At 37.6% G+C, this 18046-nt stretch overlaps 1 protein-coding gene across 5 annotated transcripts in view; it reads right to left on the bottom strand.

The window, feature by feature from the left end:
- Positions 1 to 17341, bottom strand: part of dst (dystonin) — a 223074-nt gene extending 205733 nt beyond the window's left edge. For 2 of the 5 annotated variants that reach the window (XM_079634663.1, XM_079634664.1), the window contains exons 1-2: positions 5836 to 6122; positions 5401 to 5614 (exon numbers count right to left, since the gene is read on the bottom strand). In XM_079634663.1, coding sequence (XP_079490789.1) covers positions 5401 to 5614; positions 5836 to 5847 — 226 coding nt within the window. In that variant the 5' untranslated portion in view covers positions 5848 to 6122. Of the gene's footprint in view, positions 1 to 3334; positions 3475 to 5400; positions 5615 to 5835; positions 6123 to 15861; positions 16039 to 16553; positions 16586 to 16931 lie in introns of those variants that run through there. The other 3 variants (XM_079634661.1, XM_079634666.1, XM_079634665.1) reach the window with 3 other exon arrangements.
- Positions 17342 to 18046: the final 705 nt, after the last annotated feature.

The following is an 18046-nucleotide window of genomic DNA, read 5'->3' as shown; positions in this document are numbered from 1 at the left end:
CTTTAAATAAATACTGCAATTGGATCTCTCTCTCCTGTGTGTGTTCCGTGACAGAAGAGGGCAGCACTCAGACGTTTTTACACCATATTTTGTAGAATTAAAACACTATACCCAAATGTCAAAAAAATTACTTGAATCAATGAACAGCATTAATAAAGCCCCAGTCTTATAGATCATTAACTAAAAAAAAGTTGTTTTAGGGTTTAGTTACCCTTTAACGTTGCATTTAAAGGTTCTCCAGTGTTCACAGTTCATTAGTTAGCTGTAAAAACACCAGAGATGAGTCTATTTACAGTTAATGATACATGTATGTTTGAATAAATTATGTGCAAGCCAACTCATTTCTATACAAACATTTCAGTTTTAATTATATCTGAAAATAAATAGCAGTTGAATATAATAATTTGGGCTTTGTTGTCAATAATAATAACTTTCCTGTGTAGTTTAAACTTTACAGCATTACTTGTGAGAGATATTTGTTTTTCCTTAAGAAAATCAAATGATTGATTTATTATTATTATTTGCCAAATATCAGTGCTGATTTCTTTCTAATAACATAACAGTTTTTTAATGATTGTTTATATATATATATATTGATAGATGTTGTTGCCCTCTCTCTCCCCACATATGAAGTGTACATTGACTGTAGTTTAAATTGTAGACTACTTTTAATTGTATGCTTAAATCAATGCAGCTTCTGCAACCCTGACCCCGTGCTGCCCACTCAGTGCTGCACAATATACATCCAGCATTCACACAGTAGGGCTGAAGAGAGACATTAGTGCGAGAGAAACCGGGCCGGACAGTGCATGTGAACATCTTTTGTTCTGAGAACAGCTCCATCAGTGTTACTGTATAACTCTGCGACGTCACTTCCAGGAATGTTTCCATCAATTTTATCATTGTCAATGTTTCCCACTCTCTAGAGAACGCCAAGCACAATGAATAGACTCCTGACAAGCGGAGCGAAGGGGAAAATACAACATTGTTGAATGATATTGCTTTGTATTCACATTTTATGCATTTGTGCTTCATTAAAAAATGAAGCTGTAATGAACTCACTTCACTTTTTTTCAAATATGGAATTTTCTGGTGATGATTTTAGAGGAAGGATATTCAGAGCATCACAGTTTCCAGTGTGTGAAGCCTCGCTCACATGCTTTACAAGTCATTGTAGAGCTAATCCTGGATTTAACGTGAGGGAAATATGTGTCATTAATGCCTTAACACAGAATAAAGTGTTTAATTAAAATTAAATGTGCTTTCCTTTAATGTATATATCTCAGGTTTATCGTTTCTTGCGACTGGTTTGACATTTTTTGTCATTAAAATCACAGCTGACATCACCAAGAAAGTGTTACAGAAAACAAGCGAGGCTATTATGTGTTGAGACTTCATGTCGATTCCTTGTTAATCTTCCTGAAAGCAAACAGATTTGTTTATAAAAGTTTCCTTTCAGAAAACACCACAACCCGGTTGCAGCTATAGCATGAACTAAAGCACATGATACACCATATATTCAATATTCACACAATAAATCATTGTGTTGTGTCTCGCAATGAGAGAATTAAGAGGTTTTAAACGTATTAAACTAATAACTTATGATAGCCTACTTGTTATTATGATTCATTTCTGCGGATCAGTTCAAACTGCAATTAATTCAAAAATCCTATTCAGCGATTTATCTCCAATACAAAAAAGTGTTAAAGAGTTTAAACGTTTTACTAAAGTAGGTTTTATTGCGTTACGTTTATAAAGCATTGATAAATGAAATTATTCTGGGATTTTTTGTGTAACTCTCTGTGGAATCATTCAAAAAAAATCACTATTTTAAAGTAATCTAATCACATTTGCAAATAAATGCATAATGAATAGCGTTAAAAGATATATCATTTGTTATATCTCAATATGTTCTGCCTCTGCTTACCCAGCACTAGTTGTCTTGTTAACGGTGACCAATAAACTATCTCTGATAACCTCTGACCTCGAGTCAAACACTCCTGACAGACTAAACAACAAGACATCGCCTATATGAGACCGATTCCAGAAAATCAGGAACGTTTGAGGGTTTTCAACCAACAAAAACAGCTCAAATACAGAAAAACCAAAGATAAAGATAATAAATGATAAAGATAAAAACTTATTTGTCAAGAATATTGCCTGCAGAAAGCAAAAATCACAGAATCAATGACCCTGAATCATATGACTGCAGCAGCCTCACACACACACACACACACACACTGTTGAGCTCCTCCACCACAGCTGACTGTGAGCTTATGATACTCAACAGCTGATAGACTCTTCTGCTCTGCTTGAGCTCCACAACCACACGATCAGCTTCACCTGAACACTCACCGATCATCATATTTCCTTACAGCTTGTGTTTGAGACCGAGCTCGACTGCAGGATGATGCTGAGAAATAACCCCATCCCTAAGCAAGACTAATGATCCACATGCCATTGTGAATGCATGAGGGGGAGACGCAATCAGAGACAACACACTGATCAATAATCACAATTTCACAATGGGCTTCAGTTACAAAAATCAGGAGCAATTTACATTTGTTAACATGAACTAACAATGAACAATACTTCTAATACATTTATTAATCTAAATTTCAACATTTACTAATACATTATTTAAATATAAATTAAATTTATTTTATTTAATGATAAAGATGAATAAATAGTGTAACAAATGCATTGCTCATTGTTAGTTAGTAATTATTTAACTAGTGTTACTCATAAATCTAATATAATCCTTCTGAACACATAAACAGAGCGATACTTCTTCAATATTCAGATAGAAAGACAGACAGAAATGTATTGTGTTATATATTCTATCAAATTTGTTTATTTACTAAGTAAAAGGTTTCTGTATGTGCACTTAGAAGAAAAATAATGACATGTATTTGAAACAAAAAAAGCATGCTGAATTGCAGTAATTAAAATTTTTGCCAAATTTGAATTTGTGTCGAATATTATAGGTTATATTTTCAAACGGACTGAATATTTTGGAAGTGTAGGATTATTTAATTTTTAATAATGAAAATGTGTGTGAAATATTGAATTTCAGACCCTAAAAAAGTAACCCCTGAAAATACAATAGATTAAATGCAAGCACTGTTAATGCAATGTTTTTTTTTGTTTTGTTTTTTTCCTTTAGTGCAATTCGACATGCTTTGTAACCAGTGACCCTCTGTATATCAGTAAATGTAACATGTCTAACGCTGATGTCCTGACACCGTTAACTCTCGCGCTGCCCCTCGGGAACGACAGGGTTATTAGGCAAAGTCCCACCCGTTTCTTTCACCAAACTGAATCGATTCTTTACCTTTATACTTCTCAAGCACATCCTCGTACGCCTGGAGATACTCCAACTCGTCGGCGAGCATGTACGGAGCCGGTCCGTAACGGGCCATTACCGGAGCGGTCGAGACTGGTCATTTACCGAACTGAAGCCCTGCCCGAGTGACCGAGCGATGAGCGCGAGGACCGGCGACGCCCCTGCCGCCCGCCCACAGCCACAACCCGGCCAATGAGCGGGGCGTCCTCCCTCTCCACTTCAACCGTAAATCTCCGCGTGCGCCCGGTAGAGGACGAGCTGTGCTGTTATATCAGTCACTGTATCATCACTCCCCGCCGGCAATAACACAAATCTTTATGATATGAGATTTTGCATGCTCATTTTACAAATTCTACTATTTTTGACACTGTGCACGTATATTCAGCATTCATCCGGAATGCTATATATATAAATATTATATCATAAATATGCGACTACATGCACGGGATAATGTGTCATCATGCTCATGCACAGTCATCCTCTATTTTAGACGCGCACGCCCGTGTTCACTGGCTGCCATGTGTCTGTGCGCGTGCACGTGCTCTCCAAGGTCCTAGAACCAGAAGATTCATGATTCCTGTTCTCGCGTTTACACTGGGAACATGATGCGACTCAACTACTGTCATTTACAACATCTCTTCAGCAGATGCAGACCAATGTGGACTTTCACAATCACAACACTTCAGACCATTCAGCTTTGTTTCTAATCTCACATGCATGTTATTTGACAGACAGATATAGACAGACAGACAGACAGACAGACAGACAGATAGATAGATAGATAGATAGATAGATAGATAGATAGATAGATAGATAGATAGATAGATAGATAGATAGATAGACAGACAGACAGACAGACAGACAGACAGACAGACAGACAGACAGACAGACAGACAGATAGACAGACATAGATAGATAGACAGACAGACAGACAGACATATATAGATAGACAGACAGACAGACAGACAGACAGACAGACATAGATTGATAGACAGATAGATAGACAGACAGATAGATAGACAGACAGACAGACAGACAGACAGACAGACAGACAGACAGACAGACAGACAGACAGACAGACAGACAGATAGATAGATAGATAGATAGATAGATAGATAGATAGATAGATAGATAGATAGATAGATATTTTTATTATTATGTATCACTGTTAAAAATAAAGGCATTTCTTTATTGGCATTGATGGTTCCATGATGAATCTTATGGAATCTTTTAATTCCACAAACGGTTCTTAAATTAGATTATTAAAATGTTCTTCTGGTCTTTTTAAGAACTTTTCTTTAAAATGGTTCATAGACACTGCGAAAAACCTCTTTTGGAAAGTTTCGTTTTAGGTGTGCATTGCCTTGATCCCAATGTCATGTTGAATAGTTTGCTATAGAGACTATAGGAGAGCATGTCCTCTCATTCCAGAGCTGGAAAACACACACATTACAGATCGCTGATTCATCTTTCAGCCTCGAGCTTTTAAAAACAACACTGGCTTCCAGCTACCAAAACACTTCCAGAGTCCATCACGTTCCACTTATTATATTTCCTTATGATGATGATGATAACCTGTGGATTTGATCCCGACCACCACCCATAACCAGCTAAATTTCCAGTGCCTTTTTAATCCTTAACATTAAACCCCAAACAAAGTGAATTTATCATCATTAGTTATTATTCTCCCAGCTCCTGCATCTGTAGATCATTGATCAAACTGTAAAATGACAACAGGCCTCCTCATTTTGAATGGGTGTTTATGACAGACAGTGAGAGTGGGGGATATTTGGGTTTCAGTTTCACAATCCATCAGAAGAATTGCACTTATTATTTTTTCTTATGATGATGATGATGACCTGTGGATATGATCCCGACCACCACCCATAACCAGCTAAAGTTCCAGTGCCTTTTAATAGCCTACTTAACCTTAAAACCCAATTTTGTCATCGTTTGTAATTATTCACCCAGGCTCTTGCATCATTGATCAAACAGTAAAATGACACAGGCCTCATGATTGTGAATGGATGTGAATGGGATGTTTTGTTTCCTACCCGCGATCCTGAGCACAGCTCTCTCCGCGGGGTCCAGCACGGATCCTCCCTGGATCTTCCGCTTCGACCGCTCGTGTCTCGGTAAATTCCACGGTAACGTGTCTCCCGGTGCCGGTGACACCGAGCCGGACTTCGCGCTGTACTCTTCATCATCCGAGAAATCCGCGGATGAAGACATGGAGCAGCGCAGGGACGCGTTCCCAGACCCGGAGCTCTGTGTGGAGAGACAATAGACCAGCAATAAATCGCGAGATGAGGAAACCAAACCAACGCTGTGCGCGTAATCTCACCATTACTGCGATCACAATACACGGAGATTACAGGACACATCGGCTCTCCGCGTAAAGACTCAAATCATCACAGATCGACAATAAAAGAAAAACCCAGCACAGGATGAATCGCATGTGGCTCCCCCAGCAGGACAACAACACTCACCGCTGTGTACATCTCTAAATGATGGGCAGAAATCCTACTTCCACTTGCCAGTTACATACGGCGATGTCATTTTGGGTTGAACCACACCCTTGTGACGGTATTCCGTCTCGCGTCGCCCGGGTTGATCCAAAGCATGAAACAGTGCGAAATACCCGAGACAGATACACACACGGAGAGAGAGAGAGAGCAGATTGCGCTGAGGGAGAGCAGCACACACACTCATACACACCGCGTCACCATCCACTGACACACACAGACAGAAGCGAGTCTGGTGTTACAGCGCCATCACGGGACGCGCGCGCACGCATGCTGCTCTCACCAGTGCATCGTTCAATGTGAACAAAAAAGTAATGTTGGGGTTGATCAAAAATTAATAACTTTATTTAGTTGTCTTTCAACAAATAGACTACCCTATACACACAAAAAATTTAATTCTGTCATTATTTACTACATAATTTACATGTTTACATTTTCCTCCGTGGAACACAAAAGGAGAAATTGTGAAGACTGTGACTCTGCTCTATTATGGGCTAAACAACCAGTTACAGTTACAGGCTGTCAAGCCAACAATTTAATTTTTCAGTGAAATATCCCATTACGTAATACATTTATTTTTGCTGCAATCTATTAATATATTGTCATAACTTTCTCTGTTTATCCAGCTAAAGCTATAATCTTTTTGCATGTAACCTTCTCCATTTTTGATCTTTGTGAAATCATGTTCTTCATAAGTGTTTAAATTTAGTTAAAAGGCATCAAATAACCTACATTGGGAAAAATTGGTGTAGAAATAATATTCACAAAAAAAATATTTATAATAGTAAAAATAGTAACATACATTTAAATTTTTTTTTAAAATAATTACAAGTAACACATTGAAATAAACTTGAACTTTGAAATAGCATTTTCTCTCTCTGTGTGTGTGTGTGTGTGTGTGTGTGTGTGTGTGTGTGTGTGTGTGTGTGTGCGTGCATGTGTGCATGCGTGCGTGCGTGTACACATGATGTTTATTGTAGTTCTAGACAAAATGTGCGCTGTGTGTGTGTGTGTGTGGGCACATTTTTGGTCCCTGTGAGGAAAACAGCTTATAAATCAGACTAAGTGATGTCTATTGAAAATGTAAAAATGCAGAAAGTTTTGTGTGATGAGTAGGTTTATGGGTTAGGGTTAGTGTAAGGGGAGAGAATATACCGTTTGTACAGTATAAAAGCCATTATGTCTATGGAAATTCTGCATAAAACATGAAAGCACAACATGTGTAAATATTCACAGAAGTAAAAGGTCCGACAACTCTCCCTGGTCCCCTCAATCTTCAACTGTAAGAATGTAAACCATGTGATAGTATGAGTGTGAGTGAACAGGTGCAGTCAGTGAGCTTCTGGCCCGACAGCATGTGCTCCAGTGTGGACAAGGAAACACAATACAAACGGTAACACTTCAAACAATTTGATATTGACATGTTCAAAAAAATGCTGGTTTTTCACTAAAGAAGCACTGAAAGACTTCAGTAATATGCATGGCCACTTATATCTATAAATTGTGTCCACACATATACAATGTTCTGGATTTAATTTAAAAAAACACAGTATAGGCTATAATTTATACACAAATTTGGTTTGTGTCTATCACTAGGTTAAAAGAATATAGCGACATTAAAGATCGTGGTCCAGTGAGTCCTTGTTGCTTCCAAACTCACAGATTTACACATAAGAATAGCATAAAGTCAGATACTTTCACTACATTTGAAAGTAACTAATACACATACTTTTCAGCGTGCATGCCTGAATAACACACTGAATCAAACTTACTGTACTGTACTCTATACAGAACAAACCACAAACAAACTGCAGTTGGTTTTAAAAAAGATTTAAAGTACTTTTTTTATATTACTTTTCATAATATATGTGTTTGAGAATGTTTTGTGACAGAGCCCTGACACTCCTGTTCTGTCTTGTCTGTGCGCCTTGTTTCATGTTTTGTCTTTTTTTTTTTTTTTTTTTGTGTAGCACAGCCTGTGTTTTACACTAGCTGTGTGCTTCATGTTGTCATGTTATGTGAACACATGGCTTATGAGTGTTCTCATTGGCTGTGTGTTCATGTCTGGTTAAGGCCACATTTACACATAGCCGGGTATTTAGAGAAACGAATTTTTCTCCCCCCTCCGTTTTCAATAATAACATCGTGCACACAACCCGCATAAATACGCCGTCGAGCGCCTTTATAACTATGCTAAACCTATGGGCGGCAGTGTAGGGAGAAGGATAAAGCCATGCAAGCCAATCAGAAGCCTCAGAATCGACAAGAGAGAACCTAAAACCCCGTTTCTCCCAGTTAACACGACAACATATAACCGGCGTTTTCAGAAATCTCCACTTTGGCCGGAGTTTTTAGAAATAATCGTTTTCTGGGATAAAAACGGCGTTTTCGTGTAAATTACAGGCCAAAACGCAGAGAAATACCTGCGTTTTCCCATCGTGTAAACGGGGCCTTAGTGTGAGCACATGGCTGGTGGTTTGCTTTACTGGCCATGTGCTTGTGTTTTTGTCATGTTTGGTGTGAGCACATGGCTTGTCATGTTTCCTTGTGCCATGTGTTCTCCTGTCGATTGTCTAGACCCATCTCGTTCCCCGATTATTGATTTATTTGCCCCACCTGTCCTCCCTCATTACCTCCTTTGTTTATTCTCCCTGTGTTTGCAGTCTTGTGCTGTTAATGTTATGTTAAATAAGAGAGTAAATGATAAATAGTCCGTGTTTACAGGAGAAATGTTGGCCATTCTCTTAGCCCTTGAGTGGGTAGAAAATAGTAAGCCAATGAAAGCGTTAATAGGGTCAGATTCAAGCAGTGCGCAGTATTAAGAACATGCAATCAGAAGCAAGACAGGATATTATGTTGGAAATAGCCCAAACTGTTCAGAATGAATAGAGTATGAGTAGTAGTCAAATTCATATGGATTCCAGCCCATGTAGGAGTAGACGGAAATGAATTGGCAGACAAATATGCAAAAGATGCAACCAAAAAAAACAGAGATACCGATGGTAGATATGGTAGTAAGATATAGTGAGGCGGAAGTTAAAAGTATAATCAAAGCAGAAATGAGAAGGAAGTGGCAAGAGGAGTGGAATATGGAAACACAAGTGAGAATGTACTACAGCATCCAGAAGAGGGTAGGAGGCTTGAGAGAAAATAATAGGAATAAAAAGGAGGAGGACATTATTTCGAGAATGAGATTTGGGCATACTGGATTAAATAGTAAACTTAAAATAATAGGGAAACATGAAACTGGGATGTGTGAGGTCTGTAATATTAATAAAACAGCAGAACATGTCATTATTAATTGTCATAGGTATAAGGAGGAAAGGATGAGGCTGAAAGACTGGTTAAGTAAAGAAAAAACTAGATTTGAAATGAAGGAAATATTACAAATGAATTCAGGGCATGTAGGGTATAGAGCAATATTTGTGTTTTTGAATAAAACGGGGCTTATTAGAAGGATATGAGTTTAGTTGTCTTAGAAAGTTGTATTTAATAATGATGTGAATGATAATGTATTAATATTAATAATGTTATTAGATATTTATGTAGTTATTTATTGGTTTTATTTATGTATTTATTTTTTTATTTACAGTTTTTCTCAGTCGCTTTGGTGCATTTCTCACATCACTATTTACATTTGCACAACAGTTAATGCAGTTCTCAAAACAATTAGTACAAACTGCAAAACCTAGTTGATAACCTGCAAAAGCGTGTCACTTGCTCAAAATGGATCGCTCATTCCTCAAAAGCAAGTATTCATGTCAATGAAAGTGTCAGTGTCATCAAGATGAAAAGTCTTGACACCATTGCTTATGAACAAGATAGTCAAATGGCTTTGTCATGTTTTCATTATGACAGTTTATTCTGTAAATGTTTTCCAATGCAAAAAAGTCAAATATTGTTGACACTACCTGAAAATGCTCAAGACGGCACTATATACTATTTGCACAGCCATTTAAAAAATACAGTAAAGTTACACAATACTGTATTTAGTGAGGTAACTGAGTACAAGACACTAAATGTTTCACATTTTTACTGCATATGCTCTTTGCAATTCTAATTTGTTCACAGCATTGTGCAAAAGAAAAAATACACCCTTATTTAAAACAAACATAAACTCCCTTTGGGTAGAGCTGTGCACAACTGGAAATAATATTGCAGTACATATTGGAACTGAACATACAACATACATAGTACTGTAATCATTCATGCACATCCAGATGTTCCACTCTGTCTGGCCACATAATTTCATCATCACAGCGAATATCTCTTGCAATGCAATCCAAAACAACAACATGCTTGCTCAGATGGTCTCCAGTTCTCAGGGATTATGTCCCTGTAAAGAGTGTCTAACAAAGTCAGCAGATGTTGTGTGTTGTATGGAGCAAGACTGGGGATATGCCATTTATACACACATGTTCTCCCGACGAAATGTTTGAATAATTGAATTTACAGTGGTTCTCCCAACATTTGGCTGCACCCTTCGACCAGTCTCAGCCGTTGTGAGGCCGCGATTGACAACATGATCCACAATTGTAGCCCTGATTTCATCAGGGATCCGCCTATGTACTTGGCCTCTTCTTCCCCTTCCCCTTCCCCTTCCCCTTCCCCTTCCCCTTCCCCTTCCCCTTCCCCTTCAATTTAGGAGACATTTTCAGGAAAAAAAAAAGATTAAATGTTTTTTGTAAAATTTGCTTGACAGATTTTAACAACTAGTTCAACATTTTTGTATGTAATGACTCAAGCAATGAAAGGAGGACTATTAGTTTTATATGGAATGACTATTCAGCATTCACAAGTATAGTTAATTTTGACTGACATGACATAAGCAAATGATAATGTTTGAAGACAGCAGAGAGTTGTATGAAAGCAATTGATGCATGTCCAAAAGCATTTGCAATTTGTTGGAAGGAATGAGAAACTGCTACTATGATGTGCACAAATGACTAAATGTTGTGGAGGTTGAACTAACTGTTGTGCAAATGTAAATAGTGATGTGAGAAATGCACCAAAGCGACTGAGAAAAACTGTAAAGAGTAGTGAGTAAAGGCTATTGTGATCCACACTCCATATCAGAAGGTGGCGGTAATGCACACTTAAAAGTTGTTTGCCAACCGCCATTAAAAGAAAACAGAAGAAGAAGAAGAAGAAGAAGAAGAAGAAGAAGTCTTGTGCTGTTTCGTCGTCGAATGTTTTGAATGAATGTCCCTTGTGTCCTGCCTAGATCCTGTTGCCCGGTCCAGTCCAGTCTAGTCTAGTCCAGTCCAGGTCAAGTCTGTCTTGTTTTCCCCCTCGGGGTAGTTTTTGTTTGTATTTGTTTTATTTTGTATTATTATTAAAAGCCCATTTTTCTCTGCACTTAAGTCTTTGCTACTTCCACCTACCCAAACCCTGACAGCAAAAGCTCTGCAGAAGTTTAAAAGATCAAAGTGACCGACAAATAAAGTTACTGTGTCCTAGAAGAAAGAAGTGATTCAGAACTGGCGAGATTAGTCGTCAGTAACTCACTTCATACCTGCGTAACACGTAACTAATTTGCATAATGTCAGCCTATGCTCTTCATTGGCTGCCCGCGAATAACGTCTACTTAGCTCCGCCCTCGACGCTGTGGTGTATCTGAGACTGGAAGAGTTTGGGTCGTGTTGTTCATGTCGAGAAGACGCTGCCGGGATTGATACGGAAAAATCGTTATATTCATATTACCGGTGTATCAAGCGCTGAGGAAGATCCGGAACTGAAATTCACAAATGATAACAGGCTTTTCGTTTCTGACACGCACTATAAGCGGTCGACCAATCACAACAGACTGAGCCATCCAACCAATCACAACAGACTGAGCCATCCAACCAATCACAACAGACTGAGCCATCCAACCAATCAGAGCAGAGCAGGCTCTCAGAAAGAGAGACTGAATCTTCGAACGAACCGTTTTCAGACACTTTGAGAAATGAGGTGACGCTGCAATGTGTATTATGAGAAAATTAAAGTGTTTTTTTTTACTCGGATGCATGTAAACTTGTTGAAGAAGACCTTTTAAAAAGGGTACAGCCCCAGTGACAGCTTGCGTACCTTTTAACACACTCACATGTGTATAATGCAAATGAGGCTTGCATTGCTTCAGTGGAAGCAAGAAAATCTGATTTAATGTACAAGAAGAAAGCTAGACATTTTACTACATATTTAACTGTTTTCAAACTCCTAAAACATTCATATTTCTGGGATAAAATGGAAAAAATCCCAGATTTGAAATGTGGTTTCTGTCTTTGTACTGTAAAGTGTACAGTTATGCAGTATATAAGTACGTACAGTGTGATGCAACTCGCAACACTTTGTAATGTTGAGCGTTCTGATGTTTTACTCGTGAAACAAAGGTCAAGTTGTGTTGTGAGGTCACACAGATCAGTATAAGCAGCTTTACAGTATAATATTTCAGGGAATATGTTTATAATGCTCAATGCCTCTCTCTCCACTGCATGCGTTATTGATCAAACTAACAGAGCGCTGCAGAGTTGAGATGTGCACTGTTCAATAGCAAGTACATTATGTTTAAAAGGATTAGCCTATTTCGAGAAGTGTTCGAAATGACGAGCCTGAATTTGCATATGCAAAATCACTCTCATCTACATCCTGTTTTTCCAAGTATAAATATCCCTTACAAAGAGCCTTTGATCGCCTTCCTGCCTTTCATACGAGTGCAGGTCTCAAGCTGAACACACACATCTCTGCTGGTTTTATTTACATTCAATTTATGTTCCTTTAATTTCTACAAATGTGACCCTGGACCACAAACCCAGTCTGGAGTCGCACGGGCAATATATCTGTGGCAATAGCCAACTATACATTGAATGGGTCAAAAATATCAATTTTTCTTTTATGCCAAAAATCATGAGGATATTAAGATCATGTTCCATGAAGATATTTAGTAAGTTTCCTACCGTAAAAATATAAAACATGTATGTTTGTGAGTGAATGCAGCACAATCGTGAACATAAATGCACAACTTTAAAGGAGATTTTCTCAATGTTTAGATTTTTTTGCATCCTCAGATTCCAGATTTACAATAGTTGTTTCTCAGCCGAATATTGTCCTATCCTGACAAACCACATATCAATGGAAAGATGATTTATTCAGCTTTCATATGATGTATACATCTCAATATCATAAAATTGACCCATGTGACTAAGGCTTTGTTACTTCAGCCGAAAATGAAAGTTGGAGCAGATATGCAGATAGCCACAGCATTTTTTTTTTACTATGAATAAACTTTTTTTTGTTTTTAAATCACAAATAAATCATGCATAATGAAAGCAAGGTTGTGTATTAAAGGGGTCATAACATGGATTTTTCTTCATTTGTCCTCTTGTCGGCAGACTCAAGCTTAAAAATGTAAAAGTTTTGATTTCTCTGATCTACATCTGTGCATTTTAAGACGTTTGAAGGCCACAAATGTTTAAGAAATAGCTTTAAACCCAAGCGAGGTCAGTATTATTCATCAATTCCTGCTCTCTCTCTTCATCTCATCACTCTTTCTTTCTCTCTCCGTCTCCTTATCTTCTGTCTCTTCCCCTTTGACTTTTAGTCTTTTCATTCTCATGTGTCAGTGAAGAAAGTAAACATAAGGTCAACTGATATTTAGTCTTATTAATCATTTTCTTAGACAACATAATTTACTAAAGCCAACTAACGCTAGGTAAATAAGGTTATTAAATTAATTCATAATATACACATTCATTACTAATCTTATGCCTGATGAAAACAGCTTCCTTAATGTTTCTTGACAATTACTAATTATGACTGATTATACATTGCATGAATCACGTAAATTACATAAAATTTTAATTCAAAATTGCGAAATGAGACAAAAGTTTATTATAGTTTTCCTGATTATTTTTGGCAGTCGTTTACAGTAACATCTCTGTCCTAACACAGCTGTTAAATATGACATGTTTAGATTATTGTTGATATCTCGCACTTTATGACCGTTTACTGAAGCTTCTGTGAACATAAAGCCCGCCTACTTTGATTTGATTGGTCATCTCAAATATGTTGACCTTGACGAGCGGTGACAGACCAATGAGGGCAGAGCTCAGATGAGAAGATCTTGGTGCCCTGCAATATCCTTGCAGCACTAAAGTAGAGTTAATACTATATTATTAGGCAATTATTTCACAGATGATATACACCTCGGAAAAATATCGAGGTCTGGACCTCTGTGACCTCATAGCTGGATATGGCCATGTGATGTGATGATGTAAAACTATTCAGTGATGTCACAGATCCCGTAATATCCAAACGAGACGTTTGTTGGCGCTTGATTAAATAAATGATTTGTTTATAATAAGGAGGACGTTTTAAGCTATGAAACTTGCAGGATGTTTTAACCCTTTATATTGGCACCGGCCATTACATATTTAAAACAGTAATATCCTATACTAAACCTAAACCAATCTTGACAAACTATATATCATTTGAAAGCTTACAATCTCTAGTTTTAATTTTTGGTGATTTTTAAAATACATTACAGAGGAGCCGTAATTTATCAATTTGCAACAATAATATTTTCATACTCCTAAGACCTTTATTTTGAAATAGTGATGAACATGAAAAATGATGAAAGAATGGTAGAAACCTCAGTTTGTTTTCATGCCAAGAGTTCAAAAGATAGCATCCATTCAATTCTGTTAGAAAGAAAGGTCTGAAAATGTTTATTATTTAAATATAAAGAAAATAATAATAGATTCAGCATTAGTGATGTGGCAGTGAGCTATAGAGCTGGTAAGTCCCGCCCCCTCCGTAAACCCAGCTGGACCTCAAAGTTGAAAAACCGTCAAGGCAAGTGAATGGGAGAAAATAATTATTTTCTGGTCCCGTTTGAATTGTGCCATGAATGTGAACATATGTTGACTGTGAATTTTTTATATAATCTTTCGTGTGAAGAATGCTACAATTTAGCGGGTAGAAGTTTGATACGGGTAGACTTTGTGTGAGAGCACTTTGTGGACTACAACTCTTCGCTGCTTTCGGCGCGTTTGAAACGTCAACACCACTAGCTCACGGCTCTTTATGGGGTGACGTCACATAGGCGACATGTAGTCTTTCTCGTTATGTCTTTTCCACAACTGCTAGCTGACGAATCATACCATATACTGTCAAACTTGTAACATGAAAGATTATATAAAAAATTCACAGACAACATATGTTCACATTCATGGCACAATTCAAACGGGACCAGAAAATAATTATTTTCTCCCATTCACTTGCATTGACGGTTTTTCAACTTTGAGGTCCAGCGGGCTTTTACGGAGGGGGCGGGACTTACCAGCTCTATAATGCACAGACGTGATCTTCTTGTGTTTCTCAGAGGTTGAATTCATTTCAAAATCTGCCAAACTTCCAACACTACTTCTGAATAGGATGTCTACTTCATAAATTGTATGACAATTGTAATAATAATGGTTCAGATCAGAGATCACTCAAACAACATATGGAGATGGAGGCGCCCTTATATGGGCAGTAATGTCCACTAGTGGAGAAGTGTGGTACTGCGCGCACACTAAATCTCACTGAAAGCTGATTTTTTGAGATATCAATCTAAAATTTTAAACACAACTTATTCAGATTTTTTGCCTTTGATTTTTTTGCAGTTTTAGAGTCACCCAGGTTTTGAAAATATCTATTTTATATAAAATATTAATAATTCAATTTTTAACGTTGTACATTTACATAAACTCAAACTTCTATAACTTTTTTTCTGTTTAACTGTCTTAATTTATTTCACTTCTATAAATATCTGCCATGTGTCTTCTTAAAAACAAGACCAATCTTACATCTATATTCCAAAATTATTACTTTTAAATGAAAAGTAACAATAGACCTATTATAAAATATACTTTTGAACCTATTAGGCTACTAATAATGTTATGTTGGGTAATGTCACTCTCTCTTTCAGTGGTCTCTATTAACAGGTCTTGTGAGTCAGCGTATACCTACTGGTTTGCGTGTGGGCGTGAGTTGCACGGAGTGGTAAAACTCGGGCTGGACTCTCTTCTTCACCCTCCTCTTCCTCACGCACGCGCTCGAGTCAGGCTCGCTCTCGACCAGCGGCTTCTCCTCAGGCACACGCGCGCGCGCGCTTCTCCTCGCATGGCGTGGACTGTGACGACATACCTGTCAAACAATGACCATAATATCACTGCATATCGACTCTGAGTATGGTTGTATTATGTTATGACAATGATGTTAATGTTTTTTTTTCTGTTTTTTTTCTTTCTTTTCTTTAAGCATTTAGCCGAATTAAAATATATATAGGCCTATAATAAAAAGGTTCAGGAAAAACAAATAACTGCATATCACAAAAAAATATGAAATTATAAATATTTATTGCATTTTATTTTCATATCCTAAAATGTAAAAATTTCTGTAAAATTTTTATTTTTTTACTTCTTGTAACATGAAATGTTTAGGCCTATATAAAAAGTAGCATTTTATTTATCGGTCACACATGCGCAATGCGCATTTCACGCAGTTGCTTAGGATACTATTTCTCCATCAAGATGAAAGTGACTAGACATCTATCAAACAAAAGGGAACATTTCATGACAATCTCATTATATTTTGAACGATTTGCTCTACTTTTCTGCTCTCTATGACCTTGACAGATGGAGCAAGAGAAAGAGATTTACCTCAGAGCGAAAATGATGCGGCCGGAAACCAGCTTCTAGAACAAATGGGAATGATTGAAACAAACCCCACATGCATTCAGTCACATTGTGTCTTAGAGATGCTCTTCAAATAACTTTGTCTGGTCTTGAAATAAAGCACACTTTATTAAGTACACATCAACAACAACAACAAACGATGAAAAATGAAGGCTCGCGCACTCGCATGCCGCGCTCGCGCGCATCGACGACAGTCTCTTTTTAAACCCATACGAAGCGAAGAATGGATGTAAATGTCTAATAAATACTGAGGTTGTGCATGCAGCATGCATGTTATCGCGATGGCATGCTATAGAAACACGTATATATAGGGTGGACATATAATGCGACGCGTCTACTCACCACGACTCCTTGAACGCCTCGTAAGCACAGATTTTATGGGAATTTTCTCATTACGGAGCTTCCGATGCCAGCAACAGAGAAACAGAATCGTGGCGACAGTTGCTAGCAAAAGCAATAACAGCAATAATACACACTGAATACTTAAGGGTCTCAATAAGACCAAAAAAGCCGCAGCAATCATTGCGATGTAGGACAGCCACTCCTACACGTATAGCGTCCTCTCCTTATGTAAATAGGCTACTATGAAAGGCTATTTCATGCTGTGATGCCCTACTTGTAGGTCCCCGACATATAATCTATCTCATGGTGTCTGTACTTCAGTAATGGACCACAACAAGCCATGACTCAGCAGGAGCCGCTGTTTTTACAGCTCATGCAGGGCATCATCAGCATCAGCATCTGAGCTCAGCAAAGCTCACACAGCGCCTCTGCGACGAGCATCTGCATGCATCTTCCCGTCCACGTGATGGGTCTTCTAGCTAACATTTGAAACACAACTTGTTCAGATTTTTGCCTTTGATTTTTTAGAGTCCACCAGGTTTTGAAAATATATATTTTATATCAAATATGAATCATTTAATTTTTAACATTGTACATTTTCATAAACTCAAACTTCTATAACTTTTTTTCTGTGTAACTGTCTTAATTTATTTCACTTCTATAAAAAATCTGCCAAACAAGAACACAAGACCAATCTTACATCTATATTCCAAAGCATTCTTTGTTCTTCGGAATGTGAATGTGCATTTTCATGAAAAAAGGGGGGCGCTTTATAAGGGGTACATCTTTTTTTTTAAATGTCATGTCATGACACCTTAAAAAGAGCGATTTTTCTTAGTTTGAAGAACATTTTAAAAAGTCACTATAAACAAAAAATCCTCAACTGAAAATCTACTAGCCGATTTAAAAATCCAAAATTTCGAATTCCACTATAACAACCTTTTTTGTGGAACGGTTCCATGGGAGTTAAAGATTCTATATGGAACCTCATGCCAATAAAGACCCTTCATTGTTTAAGAGTGTGGGCATAAACCCAAGTGATGTGCACTCAACAGTCATTTGGATATATGAGAGTTTGTGACGTCACACAGGCAAACACATTTGCATATGTCCGC

The sequence above is a fragment of the Phoxinus phoxinus genome (assembly GCF_949152265.1).
Source record: "Phoxinus phoxinus genome assembly, chromosome: 14".
NCBI classification, from domain to species: Eukaryota; Metazoa; Chordata; class Actinopteri; order Cypriniformes; family Leuciscidae; genus Phoxinus; species Phoxinus phoxinus.
This window is presented reverse-complemented; position numbering and strand designations above follow the sequence as displayed.